Below are 24,623 nucleotides of genomic sequence, written 5' to 3'. Positions count from 1 at the left end.
CTTAACTCGGACCACATTTCTCCCATAGAGCCTTGCTCCTCTCACTAACTGGACTTCTTTCCTGTTCCATCGATCGTTCTCTCTATTCCTGTAGCTCAGCAGCTGGTTTGAATATAACGGCGTGTGCTACTGTGTTACTGATAGAAGTTAAAACTGTAGGCTTCTCTTAGATTTATTTATTTATAAATTTTTCACCCTCCTCATCTCTCTTCCTGCTCAGCCCATACAGTGACTGCATTGAGAGAACAGTTGACTGTGCAGTCTGGTTTTTGTTGATTTGTGGCATACTGTATATACACGGACTATATTTAAATGTGTGCTGCCTTATTGTGCTTTTTGAGTATGTGAATGTATTATTTTTGCAATGTTTTATTTTTATGATCATGATTAAATGCCAATATAATTGTTGTAGATACATGTCCTTGAAGGAAATTAAGCTTTTATTGCATGCTTCACCAATTTTCTTTTTTCTTTTTATTTTTTATTTTTTGGTGATTGGAAGTGATTTGCATCATTGAGTAAATGTAACACATTATCATCTTGGAATAAACAGTACCTAGAACTGCTCCAGTAGCACAAGCTCTGACGGTGCACTTACTTCAAAACGTGCGGTTTTGAATCATAGGAGCTTCCAACTGTTTGAATGATTGTGTCTCTTTTTATTAGTTATTCCAATGTACAATCTGGTTAAATGAGTCACATTAAAGAATCAGGGTTTCTTTCTCTGTTTTATGGTTCTGTTCTGCAGACAGAAGCCAGAGAGAACATTCCCAGGATGTTAGCAGAACTGGATATGGGCCGGACAGAGAAGTGCGTGAGAGTGAATTCGGTGTCCAGTGGGCTAATTGAGGATGACCTGCAGGTTATCTTACAGGCTGAGGTTCTCCCTCCTGCCATCATGTTACCCAAGGTGGAAGACACACAGGAGGTGCAGTGGGTAAGCTACAAATCTTGGTTCATCTTGAAGCATTATTGTCATTTACAGAGTTAAGTAAAAAAAGAAAAATAATAAAAAAATTTCCATACATGCAAAAAGTAAGCAGGACTAAATATACCCTTGACATTTCTCTCTTTCACCTCTGGATGTCTTTTAGAAGACACAGTCTTAAATAAACTCATGAGGTAAGAGGAAACCACGGGAATCTTCAAAGCTATCATAACAAACTTTTCCATTTCCCACTAAAAGTTGGAATCAATCCCTGTGGCAGCACTCACAGTGTTTTTCTTGGCTTCTGCTCAAGAAACTGACATTTCTTCGGATTAGCTTCAGAAGACTGATAGCTTTCTGTAACAACACAAAGGTGCCCTCTGCCACTGCTGAACTTACTGGGCACTTCTTTGAACAGTGTCATATTGTCACTAAGAAATAAATGAATCAAACTTAATGTGCCCAGCCAAGCTGTAGACATGGTTTTATTCCATTCTTTATGCTGAAAAAGTATTTCAACTATCCATACATTGTGTGAGGTTGAAAGCTGAGAACTTGTCATCAAAAAGGAGAAAATGTATTCCCAAGTTTAGCAAGGTATCTTACAAATTTCAGAACAAAATCAGCAAACAAACTGGATACTCCAGATGCTGTGTTCTAAAGAGATGTGAAGAATCCGGAGAGGTCAAGGACAAAACTGGAGTGGAAGACCAAGAAAACTGTCAAAATCCAATGAGAAGTATCTCAGTTTCTTCTTTGAAAGACCGGAGAGAATCCTGGCTCAGCATCTGGCAGCTTCATCTGGATGCCAGGTTGATTCTTTTACAGTCTGAAGAAGCTTGATCAGGAAGGACGGCAGCCAAGAAACCAGTTTTTCAGAAGGGAACCGGTGAGAAAGTGCTAAGCTATGCAAAAGCTTGCAAAGATTTGAATGAAGATCAGTGGAAAAGAGGATTACAGTGTGATGAACTGAAGTTTGAAATGTTTGGGTCCAGTTGTTGACGGTATGTGAGGGGAAAAAAATCGAAAGTGGAGTGCTCACAGCCTTCAGTGAAACATGGTTTGTCATGGTTTCAAAACTTCAAGACAGTCTCCCCAGAAGAATTGAAGCTGTGCTAAGTGGAAATGGAAGTCACGCTAAATACTGACTTTGGACTGTAGAAGCCATTTGTATTACTTGCATCATGAGGACCGAAACCTGTTAACATACTCACGCTGTGGGGACTCGGCCATCCTTGTGGGGACTAGCTTCTGGTCCCCACAAGGAAGAAAACACAGCGGTGTGTGTGTGTGTGTATATTGTGTATGTGTATATGTGTGTATATATATATATATATATACATACATACGTGTGTGTGTATATGTGTGAAGATGGTGTTGGACAAGAGCAGGAAGTTTTGAATTTGTGGTTTTAATTAGAACATGTCTATTCCCTGCTGCCCTTTCTTTCTTCTATGTATAATTGCTGACAGGTGTTCACTAATTCTATTCTGTGTGTAGCTCAGCCATTACTCCCTTTGCTACTTTCCTCACTGAAAAAAGTCAATTTGTTCTGCATTAAATCCTTTTTTTTAAACCATCCATTGTCATTATTATTATTATTATGATGCTCAAAATCACAGTGGACACACTGAGTGGCCTAAATTTCAGATAATTACCTACTTGTGTATTTTTCCCCTTCCAACACTATTGCGTTGTGGCCAGAAACACTTTTTGTTTATTTAAACCAGCCCTTTAATATTGGTGAAATTCCTCTCTGGAGGAATACCTGTAAGTGCACTTTAAGTCTGTTTACACATTTGATTTACAAAGTGTTTGGTAGTGTGTTTCTGCCTCAGCAGGTGCGTATGTGCTGCAGAAAGAAAGTCAAGTCTAGAGCTCTGAATGGGACCTCGATTCATTCAGGCATGCCCGTCTAATCATATATTTGTCTCCCAAGTTTTACTGTGTCTGCTTTGCACATGCTTTTCTGTGCGCCTGTGTATGTATTCATGTGTCAGTGTTGTAAGCATGTCTGATTTTCTCCACCCTTGTAAGGCTGCGCAGTAAATCCCTTACTTGTTTATTTTTCTCCCTTTTTATTGATATTAGCACAGGAACCTCCAGGCTGATTTGTCGCTAAAAGATGGACTTGCTTGTTTCCTTTTGTGTGGAAATCTTTAGCTCTGCCTTCCTCCTCTCCCCCAGCCCTTGTGTGACTGACAGGCCTTATTGGGCTATAACAGGCGTAACTCCCTCCTTTGTCTGAGGACAATTCTCACACAGATTCGGAGCCATGTGCATTCTTTGCCCACCACACTATTTGGTGTGCATTGGGACCGTAAGAATCACACCCTGTCCCGCTCCTCCCCCTGTCCCCTCCCCTCATCCCTTTCTCTGCTCCCCTCTGTGAAATGAACACTTCAGCAGGCCGGAAACATTTAATCTGGCCCCTTTTTGAAGAAAATTAATTGAAACTTGTCCCACTATAGCGTCCTTTCTCTAGCTCCATCTCTCCCTCTGCTTTTCATGATTGGTGAAACTGTCAGAGGGCTTGTTTGTAGCATGGCTATGAATGGCAAGAAGAGGTGTTATTTCTTCTTTGGCCTTTCATGTTGTGTGTTTTTTTTTTTATTCATTAGTGAATAACATGTTAAAGGGTCCTAGTTTTGAGAGCCCTTGGCAGCTAATGGTTCCTGTATGCGCCAGTGGAACAACGAACAAGGACTGTTGGTACTTCTTAGGTGGTGTAAATCAGGCCCTTAAAGTGTTTAATAGCTGAAGATGAGAATACAGAAGAAGGACAGAAACATGTAATCAGAGAGGCTTTGAGGATGGTTAGCCAGTGGTACCACATTGAGCTATCACTTGTTTTCCTTCAGCAGAACGTAAACAGCCCGCTCCGCTCTGCTCACTGCAGCCTTGTCAGGGTTTGCGTGGTGCACTGTCGTGGTGGTAATCTCTGTGTGTAATATCAGCTAGGTTTCCCTTCAATGAGCCAAATCTATCTAGTTTCCTCTGTCACAGAAATAGGTTTATCTACACCCTCTTTTCACACTCCCTCTCAGACCCCCACCCCTTCCTGTGTTTGCGAAGATGGTGATGGGGTGGGGTGGGGGTATTATGCTAAGCCCCTAGCGTTAGTTTTTATGTTGCCATAGCAGCCTTGCTCCCACAGGGTTGTGACCTCAGATGATTACAGTACAAAGCCTATTGGGTCTTGAAAACCTCTTTGAAGATGAAAAGTCTTTGATGGTTTGTATTTATGCAAATCTCTCAGATATGATTTATCCAACTGAGATTGAATGGAGAGATGATTAAAATTGCCCATATTTTTGAAATCCTTCAATGGAGGCCCACTCTTTCAGTTTTGAGAACAAGGGTGGTGAGTGCGAGCACAGGGGCTATTTTGCTCTTCATTTAGAAAAAAAAAATAGCTGCGCTCTACCTGAGGTTATTTATATCTGTCTTTTTCCTGGTTTGTCAAAGAGGGAATTGAGAAAAAGGAAAGGAAGGACATGGAGTTATACATTTCTACTCCAAGTTTTTGTTTTGTTTTGGGGTTTTTTAAACTCCTTTTTTGAATGGCTTTGAAAGGAAATATCTGACAGAGGGGGCTTTTGTGTGTTTCCAGATGACAGATTTAGGAATTTGGGCTACCCCACTGGCAGTCCTGGGCTAGCTGTGAACTGGTCTGATGGAAAAAATTTGAATGCTTTGGTCTTCAAAGAATTAAACTTGGTTTTAAAGCTCTACTTAGGTGAGCTTGCATATTAGCAGGAGTCGTGCAGAAGAAAGGCCTGAGCAAAGTGTCACATCACACTCTGATTGTTGCTTCAGTCTTCCTCTTCCCTACCATGGCGGGGAGACGCAAAACAGAATAATGTAAGAGTGTAACCCACTCAAAGACATCCCAAATCTTGTTTCTTCTCCCCTTTTCGTTTCTGATGTTTCTTCTTTGGTTTGCCATGTGTATTCATGTGCTCATGCGTGCATGTGCACATTTACATGTGTGCACACTCTCAGGGGAGCACACGCTGTACTTGTGCAGAGACTCTGAAAGAAGGTAGAGGAGAAGACTTTGACTTTTTGACTTTTTGGCTGCTTTACCCCGAGTGGATTTTAAAAGATGTCATTTACCATTGTTACTGCAGTTCTTCTTCCAGTTTTAAATTCACTTTGACACCAGTGTCTCATTGTCTCAGTACAGGTTTGTTTTATTCAAATAGCTAATAAAGCATTGATAAATTCCAAGGAAGGTGGCAGCTGCATGTTGCCACACTCTTCTACAGAAGAGCAGGAATAAACAGAAATACAGTTCACCAGTACATGTTTTCTGGAAGGAACTGTGCATATTAACAACAGTATCATAAACGAATTTAGGCTGAAGTCAGAAAACCCTGTTTTTATAACCACAAATGCTGCATGATGTACATGTGCTCCAACAAAGCAGTGTGCACAGAGTAGTCAAGAACAAATGAATTCATTCTGATAGTTTGGAGGGTTTTTTTTACAGAAAGAGTGGATATTGGTAATGAGTTTTGCACGAGATTGTCCCTGTGTGTTTAGTTTGTTGACAGGTTTCAGCACAACTTGAAAGGACGGCCACTGACAGAATCCATTCGCCTGCTCACTTTCGTGGAAACCGCCATGGGCCTGCTCAATTTTAAGGTACATTACTAACAAACCCCCAACCAAAAGCTGCCTATGTAAGACATTTAGCTGTGTCTCCATTGTTCAGTTTAGATTAAAGACTGCATCAGTAAGCTAAGCACTCCACGTGTCCAAAATGAAAAGAATTCAAAGCTTTCGGACAGTGGCTCAAAATGAGCCGTCTGAGGCTTTTTTTTTGTTTTGTTTGTTTCCCCTCTGTCTGTGTCTCTCTGTATCCCTTTCCAGGCATGCTGACATTTTCTTTTAATTAGAACTGTTTTAATATCATCAGAATGGAAAAGTTCTTAATGATATTTTGGAAAGCATCAAAACAGTTCCTGTTGTAGTACAGCCCAACCTTCAGCTACAGAGGGAAAAGGGCATGGTTCTGGGCGTTTGGGGAGAAACAAGCTGTCCTTCCTTCTTTTGATTTAGCTTTTAGTTCTCCACTGTAATTCTGTGGTTGTGAGTGTGTGTGTGTGTGCGTGTGTGTGTTTTGATGCCGGGGGGTGCCTCTGTGTGCTTTCTTGAGGACACGCTGTATCTTTGCCCAGGCTGAACCCCAGGTTACGAGCATGAAAGAAATCACTGTGGCACAGCTAGTAGTGAAATCTGGAGGCCAACAAAAGCAGGAGACATTCTTATTGTTCCACACTTTTTGCCACAGACAATCATATTCCAGTTTAAAAAAATCTCCTTATTCAATAATAATTGTGACCAGTAGGCTTATTTTAGCAGCAGAACTGCTTTGACATTTTTCAGTACAAATATCAACATGATGCCAGGCTTAAAGTCATTGCCTCTCTTTGAAAAGCATGAACAAAATTTTCTGTAAAAAGTTTTCCTCTAACAAATGCATGCATTAATAATTAACCTTTTTTTAAATTGCAAAGTAGATTTAAAAGAGCTTTATCTATACAGAATAAAATAACATTTAAATCAGGACATATGTGGTTATAGAATAAACACGGCTTAAAATTTGACCCAGCATTCAGCGCTGGGTCTCGGTACTTCACAGGTTTTAAAACGTTGCTGCTTCGGGCCTGATTTATTCATACAGAAACATTTAGTGGTATAGCCCTTCTTAGGAACATTTCTTAGTCCAGCCAAGAGTAGAGAGGTGTTTCTTGCTGCTCATAGCATTTGGCTTTATGTATGTGTGTGTGTGCCTGCAGGTGGTGTATTTAGTGAGCTAACACATTATTATATGTCTTTATGGTAAGAACGTTGGAACAGAAGTGAGGGTGAAACAGATATGTTCATTGGTATACTTGTTGGAGAGCTTTTGGTGTTTCTTGCTGGCTGTTAGAGATGCTTTTCTGCCTTCAAAGGAAACTCAGAAACCCAGTTTGAACTACTGTCGGAATATTGGAGTATAATTAGCTTTACTCAGCATCTCAGCATTCTCTCCCCCTTTGCATCTGTCACTTTAGCCAGCCTGTATTATACTAATGTATGTTCTCTTTAGGCGGTGTGTGAAGAGATCCGTCGCCTTGCACCCAAGGCTGGTCTTCACCATGATGGTGTGGTGTTTGGCTCTGATGACTTTTGTGCAAGCATAGGTATTACACTCTTTGTTAGCCATGTTTGTGCTCATGTTCTCCTGCAAGGACATGCTGCACAGAAGAACAGCCTTGTAAAATCCAAAATGTCTTTTTCCTCTCACAGCGTGCTCACCTTGTCAGTTATTTTAAATAAATAATTATAGGACCTCTGCAAAAGTGGTGTATATATTTTTAGTCTATGTGAGATGTGTGAGAAATTGCACAAAATGATGTGCTGATGTACAAAAGTAAATAATGAGTAGGAGGTGAAGACATTTACTCTATCAAGTCCTTTATGAGGTGCTCTGATATTGAAAGTAAAGGATGATTACATGTGGCTTGTGGCCACTCACCACAAGTAAATTGGAGGCTGAGTTTCAGAAGGTTTTCAAGTGTTCCAGTAGGAGGAGAAATATTTAAATGACAGTTTTGACTGTGTAGTATGATCTGAAACGCTTTCCCACAAAGAAGAGAAAGACTGACATGCTGTTTTAGTGGAATTGCTGTTCTGGCTTCTGTTAATTTTTTATTCCTCTATCACCCATTATCATTCTTTAAATTATGGGCTTCTCTTTCAGAAATTGTGACTGAAATGTGGCCTTCTGTACATTTTGTGTACTTTCATACTTTCTTTAGGTGCCACGCGGACTAAGGATGCCAGGGAGCTCCTATACGCAAGGCAGAAGGTGGTTGTGACCACCAAAGCATTTGGGCTGCAGGCTATCGACCTGGTCTACATTGACTACAAAGATGTGGAAGGGCTGAGGCAACAGGCCAGAGAGGGAGCGCTAATGGGCTTTACAGGTAAAATCCCTGCTGTCTACATCTCACATCTGCCCCTGTTCCTTTAAGTAATATCCCTTCACAGCCAACCTCATCTTAACATATCTGTGTTCTACATATACCTCTGATTTCTACAGTTGCTTCACATTGTTCTCATTTGTTCATTTTTTTTTTATGTGCCACACATTCTTCACCCCTGCTTATGGCTCAGTACCAAGTCCTTTCGCTCTTCCTTCCCTCTGATACTCTGCATTACTCCTCTATCTCGTTCCAAATGAGAACCAGAAATGAGTTAGTTGTTGCTTAAAGACTGTGGGAGGATGCAGAACATCTCCTGGCTTTTCATTTATGTGTCATGTATCTGCCTTTCAAACTGGCTCCTTGTCTTTGTCTTTTATTAGTACTTCAGCTGGTGCTGAAGCGAATTGTGAACAACTCTGCACTTAAATGCTTGTCTGACATTTCTGCTGCGCCCACCATAAATCGTTTTGTGTCCGTATGTGTGCACTAGGGTGCGTACCTGCTCGTATGCAAATGTGCATGTGTGTGTGCAAGTATAATTAAAGGGAGTTTTTAGCAAAGTGTGGTCGTGTCTACTTTAACGGCGCTCTGTGTGTGTCTGTAGCCAGGCAACGCTTTCAGAATGTGTGTGTGTGTGTGTGTGTCTGTGTCCCACAGACTGCATGTAGCAGACCACAGAAGGCAGGACAGCCTGTTCCAAAGTGGATATTTCAGTAATTTCGTTCTTTAATGCAGCAAATGTATTTGTTGTTCATTCATTTTCTACCGCTTAGTCCCTGAACGGGGTCACGGGGGGGCTGAAGCCAATCCCAGCCGGCAATCGGGCGAAGGCGGGGGACACCCTGGACAGGTCGCCAATCCATCGCAGGGCTAACACATAGACGAACAACCACACAAAAAAAAAAAAAAAAATCAAAACAGAAGCATTGTCGTTGGCTCAAACCCCTGAGCACATTCTCCATAAGGTACTGGCCTGGTCACATGTTGTCTCTACTTCACATCATCAAGTCGTGTTGTAGGTGAGCTTCTTGCTGTCTCATACAGAAATGGATTTTCCAAATGACCTCCTTTGCCACCTCTGTTCTCTGGTTTTGCAGGCTTGGGTCAGTGTTTGTGTGTATATGTGCATTTCTGTGTGTTTATATCAGAATTACTCTGCTATAGCCATTTTTTCTGTTTAGATGATTTACACCTTTTGACTCAACAGTTTTAACAGTAGTTTTTGCAGTTCTACTCTGAGATATTAAATATGATTGCATAGTATGCTTAGCACAGGGTTCATAAAATGTATGCAAATATTATAAATGTTCCATTTACACTTGTTTGAATCAGGATGATCTACATGAATAGAAATTCACCAAAGAAGGTATAAGGTGTGGTTTACACATGGTAAAAAGTATAATAACGAATAAACAGAAGCAGCCGGTTGAGGAAATAAATGGTTAGATTTGATATGGAAAGTGCCGTTCAAAGCACCGGATTAGCGGCTTACAAGCCATGGGCACTCTGTACAGTATAAGCTTAGCAGCTATTTCTGCCCCAAGTGTGGATAAGCAATAATACAGTTCAGCCAAAAGCTTCTACCTGTGCAGTAATTAAACCTGGCACTACCTAAGCTGCATACAGCACCCATTATCAGTGAGTACAGAGCACACTCGTGAAACACAAACGCCCACTTTTTACTGGTAAACAGAACAGGATTAAGGAAAAATATTGCAAAACCTTGACACCAAATCTGAAGATCTGTAGGGAATTTAATAGTGCAGCATCCTTATCTTTATAAGCACCTTGTTTAATCTGCTGTAAACTGTGTTTCTGTAAAGCCTTAACATCCTAGTAAATATGTTTGCCTCCCAGAAATGTAAAACAGTTCCACAAAATTCTCTGCATTCAGGGCCACATTTCACTTCCATCCTCAGGACCCTGCCCATCATTGGCCTGAGAGCACTTTGCTAAATAACAGTCTTCCAATGAGATGCCAGCACCACATGGCAAGCCAGGATTGGCTGGAGGGCATGAATGATGCTTTTAAGAGAACCAATGGGTTGTTACTGAGGGCACCTGAGTCACCCTGTCTGTTTCTTCACTCTGTCATTCTCCTGTTGTCTGACACAGATGTGCGTGCACACACACACACACACACACACACACACAGACTGTCTTACAGTATATTTAATCCTTCCAGTTTTGGTGTGGAAACATGCTCCTGTCTTCAGCCCAGAAGTAAAACAGGTGGCAGAGAAGGGAATACACACTGCTCTTGCCTCATTCTTTGCAGAATGAGTGCACCACACACACACACACACACACACACACACACACACACACACACACAGAGAGAGAGACAGACACTTGCTCAAATTGCTGCACTGGAACCAATTCACAATAGTCACATAGAAAAAGTAGCAAAACCAAAATCCTCTTGTAATTTAAATACTGCAGGTGAGGTGGCATACACGCAAAACCATCCACAAGACTTCATACACAAACATACTCGTACACAACTCTAGCATGGCCCTGGGGAGTCGCAGGCTGTTTGTTCAATAGAAAATGTGCAATTACACTCTGTCTGCTACACAAACACACATTGGTAATCATGCATTCACAGTGACTCATAAGCCATAATATGGCCTTTGAACCTCTGTTGTACGCACACTTCCTTTAAAGTTGTTTATTATGAATTACGTTAAAGCCTTTAACTGACTGTATAACTGTGGTGTATGTTTTTCTTAGGTTAACTGGGGTGAGCTGAGCTGGATGAAGGGAGTGGGTTCTCTCCTCCCCTTTTCCTCTCCTGCTCTCCCATCCTTGCTTCACCTCTTCTCTCCTGGGCCAAATTTCTTGCTCGTGCAGCCCGCCCACTCAGCCACCTTGAAGGATTTGTTGTCAGTGACAGAGCTAAGCCCTAAAGTGCCGAGTTCCTGCTGGCTGCCACTGAGCCGTCGTTCCCACTAGACGTTTAGACGTTTCATAACCTTAACTTATCGCTACAAGTTTTATCTGCAAATGTACATGGGATTATGTCTGTGGCATTCCCCCACATTGGACTGAGAGGGAATAGGAGCGGGGGGGGTCATAACCATAACCATAAAATGTATTCATATAAAAGATGATGCTTTTCTTTATATTTACAAGTTCAGTTTTGGATTTTTTTTAAGTAAATGTGCATCTAAATTTGGTATATTGTTTATTTGAACAATCTTATAAATATTACATGAATTACAGCTATTTGGTTGGTTTTGATCACCTTGGCATTTTTTTTAAAAGAATTTACGTGACTGCATGTGTGTGTCTGTATAGGATCTACCAAGCTTTCATAGGCTGTTCTTTTGTCATCTGTGTGCTGTTCTGGTCGACTTCTGTCCCATATCAGTCTAACTCAGCAATGTTTGCATGACAGAGGGGCTGCAAGCAGAGAAGAGACACTTGATATCCCTCATGATCATCTTCTGGTACCATGTTGATCCTCTGACTCACTTCAGTGGCACTGAGCATAATAACACACACACACACACATACAGCTTACTCCTCTGCGTTGCCTGTTTCTGATTCCTTTGAGTTGTCATTCTCCCCTCACACTGGCTAAGTGCCAGCAGCCGTCCCTCCCAGTTTTCAGGCCTAGTTTCTTTTTTGTTTGTTTGTTTTAGTTTGTCTTTTTAAATTCCATCCAGTTTCACAACAGGTTTTGTTAAAGTCTGAGAAGGTAAATGGCATAAACAGTTTTATTAATAGCTCTGTGCCATCAAGTAAAAATATTTCCTTAGCACAAATGAGTCTTTATTTATTTTGAGCTTGCTCTTATTACTAGCATATTCCACTTTCTTCCTCTGTGGTGCAGGTAAACAGGTTATCCATCCGTGGCAGATTGAGGCTGTGCAGGAAGAGTTTTCCCCCAGTCAGGAGAGAGTCCAGTGGGCCAGAGAGCTCATTGCTGCTTTTGACCAACATCAGAAAGAGGGAAAGGTAACATTAACATCATAATCACATTGACATAAGAGCTTAACAATTTGTCTCTCTTACAGTAGTATTTTGGTCTAAAATACAGTGGCTAACCATTTGCTCATTGCTGAGACAATTTATCAACAAACTCGGTCTCGACGAGCTCAAGCAATTTTTTTTCTGAAGAGTAGTTGGGTCTGTCAGCGTGTGTAATGTTAAAGTTGTTTTTTTGTATGTAAATGCATTTAGCATATGCTTTTGTTGTTCACTGGGTATTTCCAATTATTTAAATGTTAGTTTAATTCTTAAATAGAAGTTTGTTTTCAAATTAGGAGATATACTGACTCCTCAAAACATTTTTATTAACCCTTTCACAAATTAAAGGAGGGAAGAGACTTTGGATAATCCAATTTTTTTTTTAATTCTCTAACTTTTTAAATATATATTTCCAGTTGTACACAGTATCTGTGCTGTGTGTGGAAATGATGACAGGGGTCTGTCTCTGTTCTGAGACTGATCCTTTGTGGATCCTCTCCCACACCTCTGTAGTTCCAGAGAATACATACTGTACACCCCGGGTGACTCTCAGAGACGACATAGGAGACGGGGGGAGTTGGGGGGGTGCAATTAAGTGTACAATATTATTGTTCCTAATTTAGTGCATGGTTGGATCCTGTGTGTTGAGCTCTGTGGGCTATCTGCTGAGGTAATACACAATCTGCCCACACCTCTCTCCTTGCCAGGGCTGCTCCTACTAAGCATCGCCCGAGGGATTCATATCCTACCCATCCCTCTGCCCTGCTGTGTGTGTGTTTCTGTGTGTGTAATGGTTTGAACATTGAGGGTCAGTCTCTTTGTCTTATAACATGACAGGTGCTTGCTTGCAGCAATTGACTACATTTTTGATTTGAGGTTTGTGGAGCAGTTTTTTTTTTTTTGTTGTTTTTTTAATTTTTATTAAACAAATAGATTCACAGGGGTCCAAATGAAATAAGTTTGCCTGATGTGTCAAATGAGTATCTTACTTCAGACATTACAATTTAGTAACATTTTCTTTCTGCAGTACCCTGTTTTCTATAATTAATAGCTTTGTTTGTTTATTACACATTAAAAATGTCAAACACAAATATTATGGAGCATCCCCATACTCAAAAAATACACGATGATGTGTCTCACAAAGTGGCATGTGATGGTTTTTGCACAGGAATCTACTTCCTGTATCTGTAAACAATATCCTTAATCTGAGAACATTTGAAGAGCATTTACTGTGTGCGTCTGGTCTGATGGTTCTCTTTCTGCTCTCACCTCTGTTACAAACCTGTTCAGGGTGCGTTCACCTTCCACGGCAGCATGATTGACATGCCCTCGCTGAAGCAGGCACAGAACATCATAACGCTGTCCGTCGCGGTGCCAGAGAAATAACACGAAACGGAAGGAACCACATAAAACCTCAGGAGAGGTCAAAGAAAACTGGAAATGTCCCAGGTCTCATGATCTAATTAACACTTCAACAATGATTTAACTTTGTTGCTGGACATAAGAATAGAGTGGAAATAATTATTTTTATAATTGTTTAAGTATATATTAATTGCAGTAAAGGTTTACTTTTGCTGCTGAGGTAAATGTTACAATACGAATCTACCTTGAGATGTTTTCCGTAATGCACATAGTGACCAGCAGCCCAGTGTTGAGTATTGTTGCCCCGTGTGGGCACTTTCTTGGCATTCTGCAGTGTGTGTGCTGTCATGTCATTCTCCAGCGTGTACCCATTCCTCCCATCTCGCCTAGGTCATGATGAATGCTCTCCCATCTCCACGGTCCAGGCAGCTGGGTGAAAGGGTAAACAAACACAACAAGTCACTGTTGTGCATCTATTCATTGGGCCCCTGTCTTCCAGTCAGTCCTCAGCCCCCTGCCCAGGGCCTGACTCACAAACATCAGAGTTCTGCTCACTAAGAAAAAAAAAAGCACAGATGGAAGTGTGTAAACTCACAATTTAGCTTTTTTCTGTGTCTGTCTCCTTGGTAAAGACATGCAGCTCATGTTGTGGCAACTGTGAGCCTATGATCTTGATGAAGGCGGCGTTTGGTATCAGAAACCTGTATGAAAAATAAACCCTGTAAACATACAGCACACAGACAAATGCAGCAGCAGCATTCTTTACCTGATCTCTCACAGTTTAACTTGGATTTTCAGTTACTGTTCACCTGTTTTTATATCAGCGTCTCCAAATAACGGCTTCATTTATCATCAGTGATAAATGGTCCCAGTTGTAAAAAATGAACTGCCAAACCAGTTCGGTAAACTAGCTGGTTGTTCTGTCACAAATGAAAGTACAATGGGGCTCTGTGAATCGCTTGTGCATGTGTGATTTCCAGAAACAGTGAAGTGGGTGTGATGTTGGAGTGAGACAGATTAGTGGCCATGTTGCTCCAGCAGACCAGGACCGAGGCTTTGTCTCTCTGACTGTGGATGGGAGGATAATTGGGGGGGTGTTGAATGGTTAATAGTGCCATTGGTGACCATGGTAATGAAAGGCACCATACCTCCCCTACCCCTCCTCGTCCTCTCTCTCTTTTTCTCTCCTTCTTTCTCTCCCTCTCTTTCTCCTACTGTATGATCTATTGTGTCTGGGGCAGGACTGTGGTCTCTGCCAGGCCAGGCCAGACAAAAAGATCGAAACCACTCCTGCGCCCAGCCAAAGACCCAAACAGTAAGCTGTCTCTTTGGCATTTGGCCACATATTTCCCTCACCCCTGGCTCACTTTTTCTGTCATGAATTCAAATTCAGCTTGTTTGTTTGTTTTCCCCCAAACTACTTACTATCATTATACCCCTAGGTTGGTGGACAAAACTGCTATTATGTATGACTTTCATTAAATGAATCCACAGACATGATTTGAGTACAGCCATTTTGTGAGGCTCTGCAGGTCTGCAGAAGTGGCCGAGCTGTATCTTGAACAAGGATGACTTAAAAATATTTCTTCTACTTTCCACTTTCAGAATTTGTAGATTGTGAGAAATACACACAGATTGCTTTAACATCGTATACCCTGTCATTTGATTGTTTTGCCATTAAAGGAAGCTATGAGGATTTTGATTAAACTTTAAAATACGTAAGCTTTCATTCATTTGTCATGTTGCAGCTAAATCCTTTTATGAGCCAAACTGAAATGAAAGATGTGCACTTTAATCTTGTATGAATAAATACTGTCAGGTTTGTGTTTTACCTGATCATAAATTTAATTTAATTAGAGCTGTTTCTAATGGGTTGACAGTTTCACCCTATAGTTTGATATTAAATGTTGCCTCCTTCTGTACATTCAAAAAAAATAGCCTGAATTGGCTGCAACATTTAGGAAGTAATTTCAGTTTTTAAGGTTCAGTGCTTAATGAAACAACTCTGACAGTCCTTGTTGAGATGGAACAAAGTAACCACTGCTGTGGTTGTGAATATCCAGCGCTCGGCGTTCAACAGATGACTTTAGTGCTGGAGGAGTCCAGTCTGATGGGACCCCTTGTCTCTTCTAAGCTGCTCTGCACCAACAGGTGTCCCCAGAGAGGGGAAGGAAGATCTCAAAGCAGAGGAAGCAGCACAGGGCACCACGCAGAGACACAGCAGAAAGGGTAACTCTTCTGAGGATGCTTAGGAAATCATTTGGCTAGTTTAACATTCTCTGAGTGTTTCAGTGCCACACGTGTATTATTATTGTTTTTATTCCAGCCAATAATCCTGCTCATGTTTGATATTTCCACTCCTATTCACGCCTCCTCTCTTTCTGCTTAAAGGTGAAATTTGGTCTTTAGTGAGCTCGTTTTGTTCACTTTCCTTTGACTTTGCAATTCAATAACATTTGGGATTTTTTTAAAGAACTTATCAGATTTGACTGGCATCTCTGTAGACAGAAGTGCATACCTGTCTGCCTCCGCTGTGTAATTCTACATGACATTTCTATTATGCGTGGAGGTGATATTATCTTCTCAGTCCGCTCGGCGGTTTTATTTAAATACATCTCTCCGGTATTCCCCGAGAGAGTAAATTACAATTAACACGATTATAACCTCACAAAATTGTGACGGGAATCAATTAGGCTGGGAGCAGTATCTCATAGCTCGGTAATGTGTTGGTCGAGATTGCTTTCATAAATTATGACAGCACAGGCGGAGAAAATGCATGTATGCAAAACACTGTCAGAGGAAAATTAAAACGAAATGTTTTACATATTTTTCCATTAATCTAAATGGGACCCGTGTGGCAAAGATGGTTTTATTCTAATTCCCCGCCCGGGGATGCCCAAATAATGACTTGATGTTTTAATAGACTTCTAATGACAATATATAACAAACTAATTGCAGAATAAGATTATTCTGAAACAATAAAACACCTCGTTATTGTAGCTGCAGCACAGTTTGAGAAGTGTAAAGCTATTAGTAAAGATGGCTTAAAATACAACGTGTGCAGAGCTGATCAACATAAAACATTTAGCTTAAGCCAATTAACTCTGTTTCAGTATTTAGGAATACTGGTTAAATAAATTGGAACATTTTCAGATTGGCTGCAAGAAGCCATCTTCTTCTACAGTCACTCCTTAGTTTTCAGCACATCACAGCCAACAAAATGTTTTGGTTTTTTCCATTATCAATTATTACTTTCGAAAAAAACCAACTACATTTAAAAGAAACATGTTTTAGTTTCTTCTGGGATAAGCAGTCTATTGTAGGATTTAAACAAGAATATAAAATATAAAAAAAAGACTGATTACACTTTTGAAATCGAGTAAAATTGTTTTATTTTTGAATGATCGGTGGATTAATTTAAAAGAATGATCTGGTAACAGAAATCTACCTTGATCTTATTTTGTTTTATTTTATGTTGCATACTGAAATGACACACTGCTTTATTTTTCAGTATCGTCGCCCACTTTAGTCTGACGGCCAAGGCAGGAGAGGAATTTGTCTGATATGATCACACAGTCGTTTTTAACGCAAACCCTTTTGTGTCCCCGGGCGCGTCCGCGGCCTGGCTGTGCTGCGTGAGTGATCTGCTACATGTGGACCATTTCTAAGTTCATTTGAGAAGACCCTTTGTCTGACTGTCCCCATCAGCTAAGGGCGTCATAAATGAGGGAGCGACGTGGCAGGAGACAGGATCAGAGATGTTAAGCCCCAACTTTCTGTCTTCAAATATCTCTTTTTGATGCAGTGGGTCTAAACGCACGCTCAGTACGTCTATGGTCACGATGTACAGCTAAATATTTTTTTGTCTGTCCCTGCAGGTCACATTTCGTTCAGAACACCAAACAGATGTACATATTGCAGTGCAGTAGCTGCAGCCCATCTGCTGTAGGCCTGTGATGGGCCTGCAGTGCATCCATTCATTTTAACTGGTGTACCCCAGTTGTTCAGGCCTCTATAGCTTAAGGCCCGTGTGCTCCTTGCAGGCTTTAGCTCTTGGAGGTCCGTTTCCCTTAACGTTCAGTCTGTCTCGGTGTGTTTACCTGGCAGGTTAATATGAACTGCAGTTGGTAGCCTAAAGAAAAACCATGTAGTTAATGACACACATGTCCCGGCTGTTGGCGTTTTACCCTCAGAGGCGTTGCCACCTTTTTTTTACAAAATCAGAATTGACACATTCCAGTCAAGAGAATTAGCTTTAAAAAAAGATATAGGGGAAATATTGTGGGCACTTCACCTTCCTCCACAGCCTCCTCTTGGCCCGACTTCCCCCCCAGACTCCCGTCTCCTTAACGGGCCCAGATCAAAGGCTGTCCGGCCCCGGCGGAGACCACTAAAACCCGCTTTGTCTGCTGTTGCCAGGAGTGAGGAAGGGTGTCGGGGGGGAGGAGGAGGAAGAGGAGGAGGGGGCGGTGGCATGGTAATGAGTCTCGTTACAGAGCGACAAAAAAGTCTCTGCAGCCCTGTCGTTTTTTTTTTTTTTTTTTTCTTGAATGTTCCACTAAGTTTCCTTCATACATCAACTTCACAGCTAATATTTTATTTCTGGCCAATGTTATTCTCGTGGATTACAGCAGATGCATGTTGAGGTGTGGACAAACCATAATCATGTATTGTCAACATGTATAGATTATTATTTTTTTCTTATTCACAACGTCACTGGAATGAATGGCAGGTCTAAAGGTGATTTTAGCTTTGCACAATCGTGTCGTCATGAGCGCAGGCTTTCGATAACATCCAAACTTTAATGACATTATGGAACCACGCCTTCATGCTCTAATCTTGTTTGTTTGTTGTCCCTGAACGCACCAGAGGAGACGGACCAATAGAAAGTGTACACGACCGACGCAGACGAGGCTAAAAATGTAACAGCACCTCATAAAACGAACAGGTCTGTGTCCAGAGACCAGGTCTCACACCTGCCTCTAGCAGCTAATTAGATTTGTTAAAAAAATTTTGGATGCATTTTTTTTTACAATATTCGACAGAGAAACCGTGTAACTAAATATCTGATGTGGATGTGTGACCTGTCTCTTTGTCCACCATGTTTACCTGGGCGCCATCAATATCTGAGCGTCCTCTGCTTTGACATGTTTTGATTTGCAGTTGATGGTTTGATCCAAAATGATGCAGCATACCAGGAGTTTTTACTGGGGCATTCAGAACTTCTAAGAGGATGTGTCAACTTAAGGCTTCATAACTCAAAGTTTAAAACCAAGTGGTAAATTCACCTTGTTCTTGTTAAATTTGAACAACTTGCATCTGCAGTTGACCTGAAATTTATTTCCTTCATTAAAGTCGTCTCAACTTTCTTTTAACACTTAAAAGTTGATGAAACCGAATGACAGACCGATATGACTAATTTCTCGTTTTACTGCGCAATCGGAAACCGAGCATCTCTCTCTCTCTCTCTCTCTCTCTCTCTTTCTCTCTGTGGCGTTAAGTAAGTGGAAGTTGCGCACCTGCATACGCAGCTGCGCGCACCTTGTTATTGCTGCCGCTGCTTGACGCACAAATGAGCGCAGCACACAATCAACAACACAACCCTGATGTTATAAATCAGTGCCACAGTTCTCAGCTTCAGCATGTTTAACTTCTTTTCATGGAAGGACCCCAACACGTGAATGAGACGTGGCCCCATTTGTATGAATGCGAGAAATCTAAGCATTTTTCAATCTAAAAACGTCTATATTTAATAAGCCATTTGCTTAATTAAACATTTAGTTAGATAAGGATGTGTTTATCCTAGTCGTCTCGCCGTCTATTTCGTGTTTGTCATGTTCCAGACTTCAACGTGACACCATCTAATCCAATTAAACACGATAACCCTGGACTCACGTATTATTCTCCCCTTTCCCTTCAAGTTGCTGACAAGCATTCTTGGTTTTGTGTGAAAGAGAGAGTCAAGAGCCCTCTCTTAATCCCGGGCACCACTAAGGGTGATTGAAAAGTGAAAGAAACCCCTCATTGGTCCTCGAGCTGGATGCTGTTCTCTTTGTCCAGTGCTCTACTTTTTGTTTAGGACGGTCATCAGAGCATAGCAGTCCGTTAATTTAGGTCTTTAAAGAGAAATCAGTTTACTGACCTGGTGACAGTTTGTATCAGAGAAGAATACTTTATTCAAAGGACATAAATGTCTATTCAGTATAAAAACCCTGCTAAATGAGATTTAGGCAACAATTATACACAATTTTTGGACATTAAAAGTGTGTCTAATTAGTCGTTTTAAGTGGTTTAGGAAGATTAAACCCGCGCCTGTTAATGGTAGATAACATTCAGTCCCCTTAGTCCCACTTTCCTGGTGTGTTCATAGCAACTTTGGGGACAAGTGACACTTTGACATTTGTGTGATGGTAAAACCCGTTTCGACTACAGCTCAAAAACAACCGACAATCATCACAGTTCTCCAGATTTAAGAAGTTTACGTTGCAAACTCAGACCGTCATTTTGATTACTATTAAAATATTCGCGAGCCAAGGGAAGATACTGTAGGTGTTGCAGAATTGCACGGAAGTAATATAATCCGCTCTCTGAGGCTCAGGGGGGGATCTACAGTAAATGGGGATATGGCTAATGAAGCACCACTTGCCCTTTGAATCTCGGTCAGTGTGTGTGTGTGCGTGTGTGTGTGTGTGTTGTGGGGGTTGGAGAAACATGCTTTTAACACGTTACTTTCCGGCCATGCATCATAAAATATGATGAGACCTATAAAGATTGATCGACACATGAGGAAACTGTCGAGTCTCTTTAGCAGACTTTGTTACTATTGAAGAGAAAAGGCTCAGGTGGATTAGTCTTCTGGTGTTTATCTTGTTAAGTGATGACTCAGTTTACTGCTCTTAGTTGATATGACATCTCAAAGGTGCTGTGAAATTGATGCGTGCCTAACTGGCTCCAATAACAGGCCATTACCAATGCCCTTTAGGTTTTCCAGCAACCAGCGGCTTGTTATTATGCTTATTATTCTACATATTGGAAGCCTTCCCTATAGGAGCTGTGACAGACAGACAGAAGCTGGGTGGGAGAGGCAGACTTTGAGCATAAGGAGTGCCATTCCTCCTCTCCATGCACACGCCACTCGGTGCTACAGGGGCCTGCGTAATGAGGGCACCTATGGGGCCCTCCCGGATGCAGCGGTGTCCTAACCTCGCTGACAACGATAATGATGTGCATGGTGATGCTGAAAATCCAAGGAGGGGCTGTGGTAGGAAAATGAGAACGCTCCATGTCAGTACAGGGGAGGGGCCCTCGCATTTCTCCTCAGGACCAATTCAGTTCTGGAAAGGCACCGCTGCAGCCTCCCACTGAACTGATGAATACTTAATCTGCTGTCAGGTCTTCTCTCAGTCCACATGGAAAGGCCTGTAATTCAAGTGTCTGCTATGAAATGTCAACGTAACAAACAAAATAACTGTTAGCAGTTTAGCTTATATAAACAATGTGATACATATGCAGCATCTCTTGAAAGTTACAGCTCATGTTTTCAGGTTTTGGGTGAAGTATCAGTTATGTTAAATATTGCCATCTCAAGATTTGGTGTCATTAAGATGAATCGACTGATGGTTTGTGAGATATACTGTCATTTACTATCGCAAGTGTCTGTGAAGGGCCAAAAGGTCTCCATCTCCAATGGAGCAGGCCTAATTATACAATTAGTCTTGTGATTGGGACAGTCCAGACCTAAGTGTCCTGTGGGACAGCCAGACACATTATGCACATTTGCAGTACAAAGCAGGTTAGGGAATGGAAAAGTGGACGGAGAGCTGTTTCCTGGTCACTGTTAATACCATAGGTCATCTTGCTCTTCAATCACTGACGTCTTAAGCCTCATCTGGGTCCTCAGCAGACCAAAACCATATTTCTTTGAAGGCATCAGTCAGATTGAAACCCCATATCTCAATCTCATTGCCTATCCAGCCACATTTCCTTTCTGGCTTATCCCTGGTCAGTTGGAAACATCAAGACACCACATTTTCTTTAGCCCATCCAGAGTCGTATCTGTCATGGCCAAACCCAAGTCTGCTAAAGCAAATGGATGTGAGGCTTATGATGTTTGGAATCCACACAGGCACCTCCATGAAGCCAGAGGGAGGTCTCGGCTCTGCATGGCTGAGGAGGCAGCGGTGCTGCCACACTGGATACCTTACTGCTACTGCACTGGCTTATCAGATTGGATTAGAGCTCCTGCAGGGAGACTGGAAGCTGCAGATGATTGGTAACCAACTTTACCAGTTTACCCATGAGGAACGCACAGTGGTTGAAGACAGTCAGATGTTCATAGGGAGAGCAGTAGCAGTGCCCTTCTCTTGTTAGTGCAGGGCTCCTTTTCTTGTTTTTATTAAAAAGACTCATTCTCGAGTTCACTCTGTTCATGTTCCCGCTCACTGACATAACTCTCTTGCTTTTCTCCTCTCTCTTTACCGCGGCTGCTTCCTTTCTCCAGCTGAGACTGAATGATTTCCCCTACTCTATATGCTGACCTTTTCCGCAATAAAACCAGATGCATTCTGGTCCAGCCCTCTGATGTTGCAGGCATGATAGTTCTGCACAAATCTGGTACTGATACCAATCACTGGCCACAGTGAAGAGAGTTATGGTAAAGAAGGTGCAAAGGAGTGGGGGTGGATTCAAATGGATTAGACTGTGACTGTGTATTTATTGTGACACACGTGCAGTGCATCATGTTTGGTGCTCATAAATCTCTGCCCATATACAAGAATCTAAAAGCAGATTTGAACAATCCAAAATACTTATTTTAGAATGACTGAAGCAGATTTAGACTCTTTTAGGATCTATATATGCCAGGGCTGTTTGTTTTAGGTCAGTCTAAGGTGAGCAGTATCCTCCCTGGGCACAAAACTAAATATCCTCCACTAAAAAGTCCATCTGGTTCTCTTTGATACTGTATATATTTCACTGTTGCCTCCACTTGCTCACTACTAGTTTCCAAGTACACTGAAGCCTACATCCTGCATTTAGAGGCTTTTAGAAAAGCCCTGTCATTCAATAAGAGACTACTGGGGCAGCATGCTCACGCTTATCTACACTTCACTTTCTACTTTCTAGCTGGTGGGCTCTATAAGGGCCAGGTAGCAGGGCCTGGCTCATGCGGTTGTCCATGGACGACCTTGCTCTCCTCACCTACTGGCTTGGAGTGGCTCCCAGTCCTGGGATGGGGCTTTGGACCGGCACCAAGTCTCTACCCCCACAGATGTTACCGAGCCACCAGATATTATGTCAGTTTCTGAGTGATGTATCATGCTCTCCTGATTAGCAGGTCATGACTGGAAAGTAGCTGTGATGCACTGACAATATGAAAAATCAGCTTAGTAACCAGGTCCCTAAATTATTCACTTAGTTTTATTGTTGTGTCTCTCTGCTGTTCCACTAACTGGTCTTGTTAGAGATTGTCAACACATAATGAGAGACAAAGAAAAGAAGTGCTTATTGTCAGTGAGGACTAATAGAAGCTTCTTTTTACATTTATGTTACAATTATACTGTAAGTTGGTACAGAAAATACATCAAATACATACATTTTTATTGTCTAACAGCGCTCCTTTTATTGTAATATGTTTAATCTTTTAGGTGTTTTCTGTTCTTTTAGTTTTCGTTCTTTTCGTCGGTTTTTACGTTCAGAACAAATTTCAAGGATGGATAACGAGTTCACAGGTTTTGGAGAAAAAGAAAATATTGAAGTAAAGTCTTGACTCCTGAAAAACCTTACTGGGATTTTTTTTAAATTCAGTTTAATATCATAAATTACAGAAAAAAAAACATACTGAAATTTCAAACGGAAGAACAATGTTGTAACAGCTGGCAGTCATTCTTACTGCCACTCAGTTTGAGACAGATATTTAGAAAGGACACAGTCTAAATGTCAGAGCATGAATAAACCCATTTTCTTCACAAGGCACAGTAACTATGCAGGTTTTGATTATATTTAATTGTCGAAGCGCCAGAACCTGCAAGACGCCAGCGTGCCTTAAGGTTGCTCGAATGGGCCAAACACAAGACGGAAAAATAGATTTGAATTATTAATAATAATACAGAACTCGTGATGTGCTCACTGGGTAGGCTAATTGATTTAATGAAGTTCTTATGAAACCAAAACTAAGTACAAGCCAGTGGAGTAACCCCCCGGTGCGCCCGGTGTCAGATGTTTAACTCCCGCGCTCTTTGGGAAAGACATCGGGGCTAATAGGTGAACCCACAGCTGCTGAAGTTGGGCTAGAGATGAACCACATTCCCCCTGCGGACATCCGACAGCGCCAGTGTACAACCGGACAGAGAAGTCTCAGCTCCCTTCATCTTCCACAATCTGTGAATCGGGGGAAAGTAGTTCTCTTCAAAAATACAGAAGTATAACTAACAGCTGAACTGTCCCCCGCAGGCTGGAGTGCATGTGCTGTACATGCTGAACATCTGTCCTGGCTTTTCACATAGCAGAATAAAGATGAGTCTGTGCGCTTTGCTTCTACGGGAAGGAAAGAAGAATGATCTCCGAGGTCTTGGAGTTGGGGATGTCCGGGAGAGATGCAGCAGCAGCAGCTGGATCGCGTTGTTTTCTGACGTGATCACGAAACTTAAGATTGTAGTGAGCTTGAAAAGTTGACAAAATGCCTGCAGCAAATTCTTGGCCGTTAAACCGGTGTGTTTGTAAGGAAAGGAGACTCTGAACAACGGAGACCTCACGTTGTTAGAAGGTTTATCCTGGGATAGGCAAACAGGTGTGTACTTCTGTGGCAAAGACACACTCACTGTAAAGTAACCAAACATTAGGTGTATTAGTACGTTAGAGTAATTATTGGAAAACCTCAATTCAGGTCACCATTTGGCTTTGGAGCAGAGTTTGATGAAACAGGCTGATATAACATCATTAAACCAAACCGGAATCTTATTAACTACATTGTTCAATGGGATTGAAATTTTGTCATAACATGCATAAGAAGCATTAAACACAAAGGGAATTGTTTCCATCTTTAAAATAGTGCACGTTCATCCGATTGTGCTTTAACTTAAACTAAATATATTCTACTAAAAAAATACAATAAATATGATCTGTAATAAATTTACTCTCGTTTCATATTTCCAGCGAATTTATTTGATTGCATTTCCAGGGATCCTCTGTTTACAGACTGTTGGTGTTCACTTGTCATGTACAGAAGCAGATAAGTATGATTACATGGCGGAGCGAAAACGGACCAAAGCTGTCACAAGGTGCTGCTGTTCTGCTACTAGTTGATTCCCGGATGGAGAGGTGTTCTGCTTGGTTCTGGTCATGTTCATACAAAGTTAAAGTTTAGTCATTTAGAGATGCAA

General features: G+C 41.5%; 1 protein-coding gene across 3 annotated transcripts in view; it reads left to right on the top strand.

Moving 5' to 3' along the window:
• Nucleotides 1-14,963, top strand: part of clybl (citrate lyase beta like) — a 60,242-nt gene extending 45,279 nt beyond the window's left edge. For 2 of the 3 annotated variants that reach the window (XM_020609439.1, XM_020609440.1), the window contains 6 exons: nucleotides 749-937; nucleotides 5,477-5,578; nucleotides 7,029-7,122; nucleotides 7,741-7,908; nucleotides 11,747-11,871; nucleotides 13,174-14,963. In XM_020609439.1, the coding sequence (XP_020465095.1) occupies nucleotides 749-937; nucleotides 5,477-5,578; nucleotides 7,029-7,122; nucleotides 7,741-7,908; nucleotides 11,747-11,871; nucleotides 13,174-13,269 (774 nt within the window). In that variant the 3' untranslated portion in view covers nucleotides 13,270-14,963. The remainder of the gene's footprint in view (nucleotides 1-748; nucleotides 938-5,476; nucleotides 5,579-7,028; nucleotides 7,123-7,740; nucleotides 7,909-11,746; nucleotides 11,872-13,173) is intronic. The other variant, XR_002275639.1, reaches the window with a different exon arrangement.
• The last annotated feature ends 9,660 nt before the right edge of the window (nucleotides 14,964-24,623 follow it).

Source organism: Monopterus albus, unplaced genomic scaffold, assembly GCF_001952655.1.
Source record: "Monopterus albus unplaced genomic scaffold, M_albus_1.0 scaffold99.1, whole genome shotgun sequence".
NCBI classification, from domain to species: Eukaryota; Metazoa; Chordata; class Actinopteri; order Synbranchiformes; family Synbranchidae; genus Monopterus; species Monopterus albus.
This window is presented reverse-complemented; position numbering and strand designations above follow the sequence as displayed.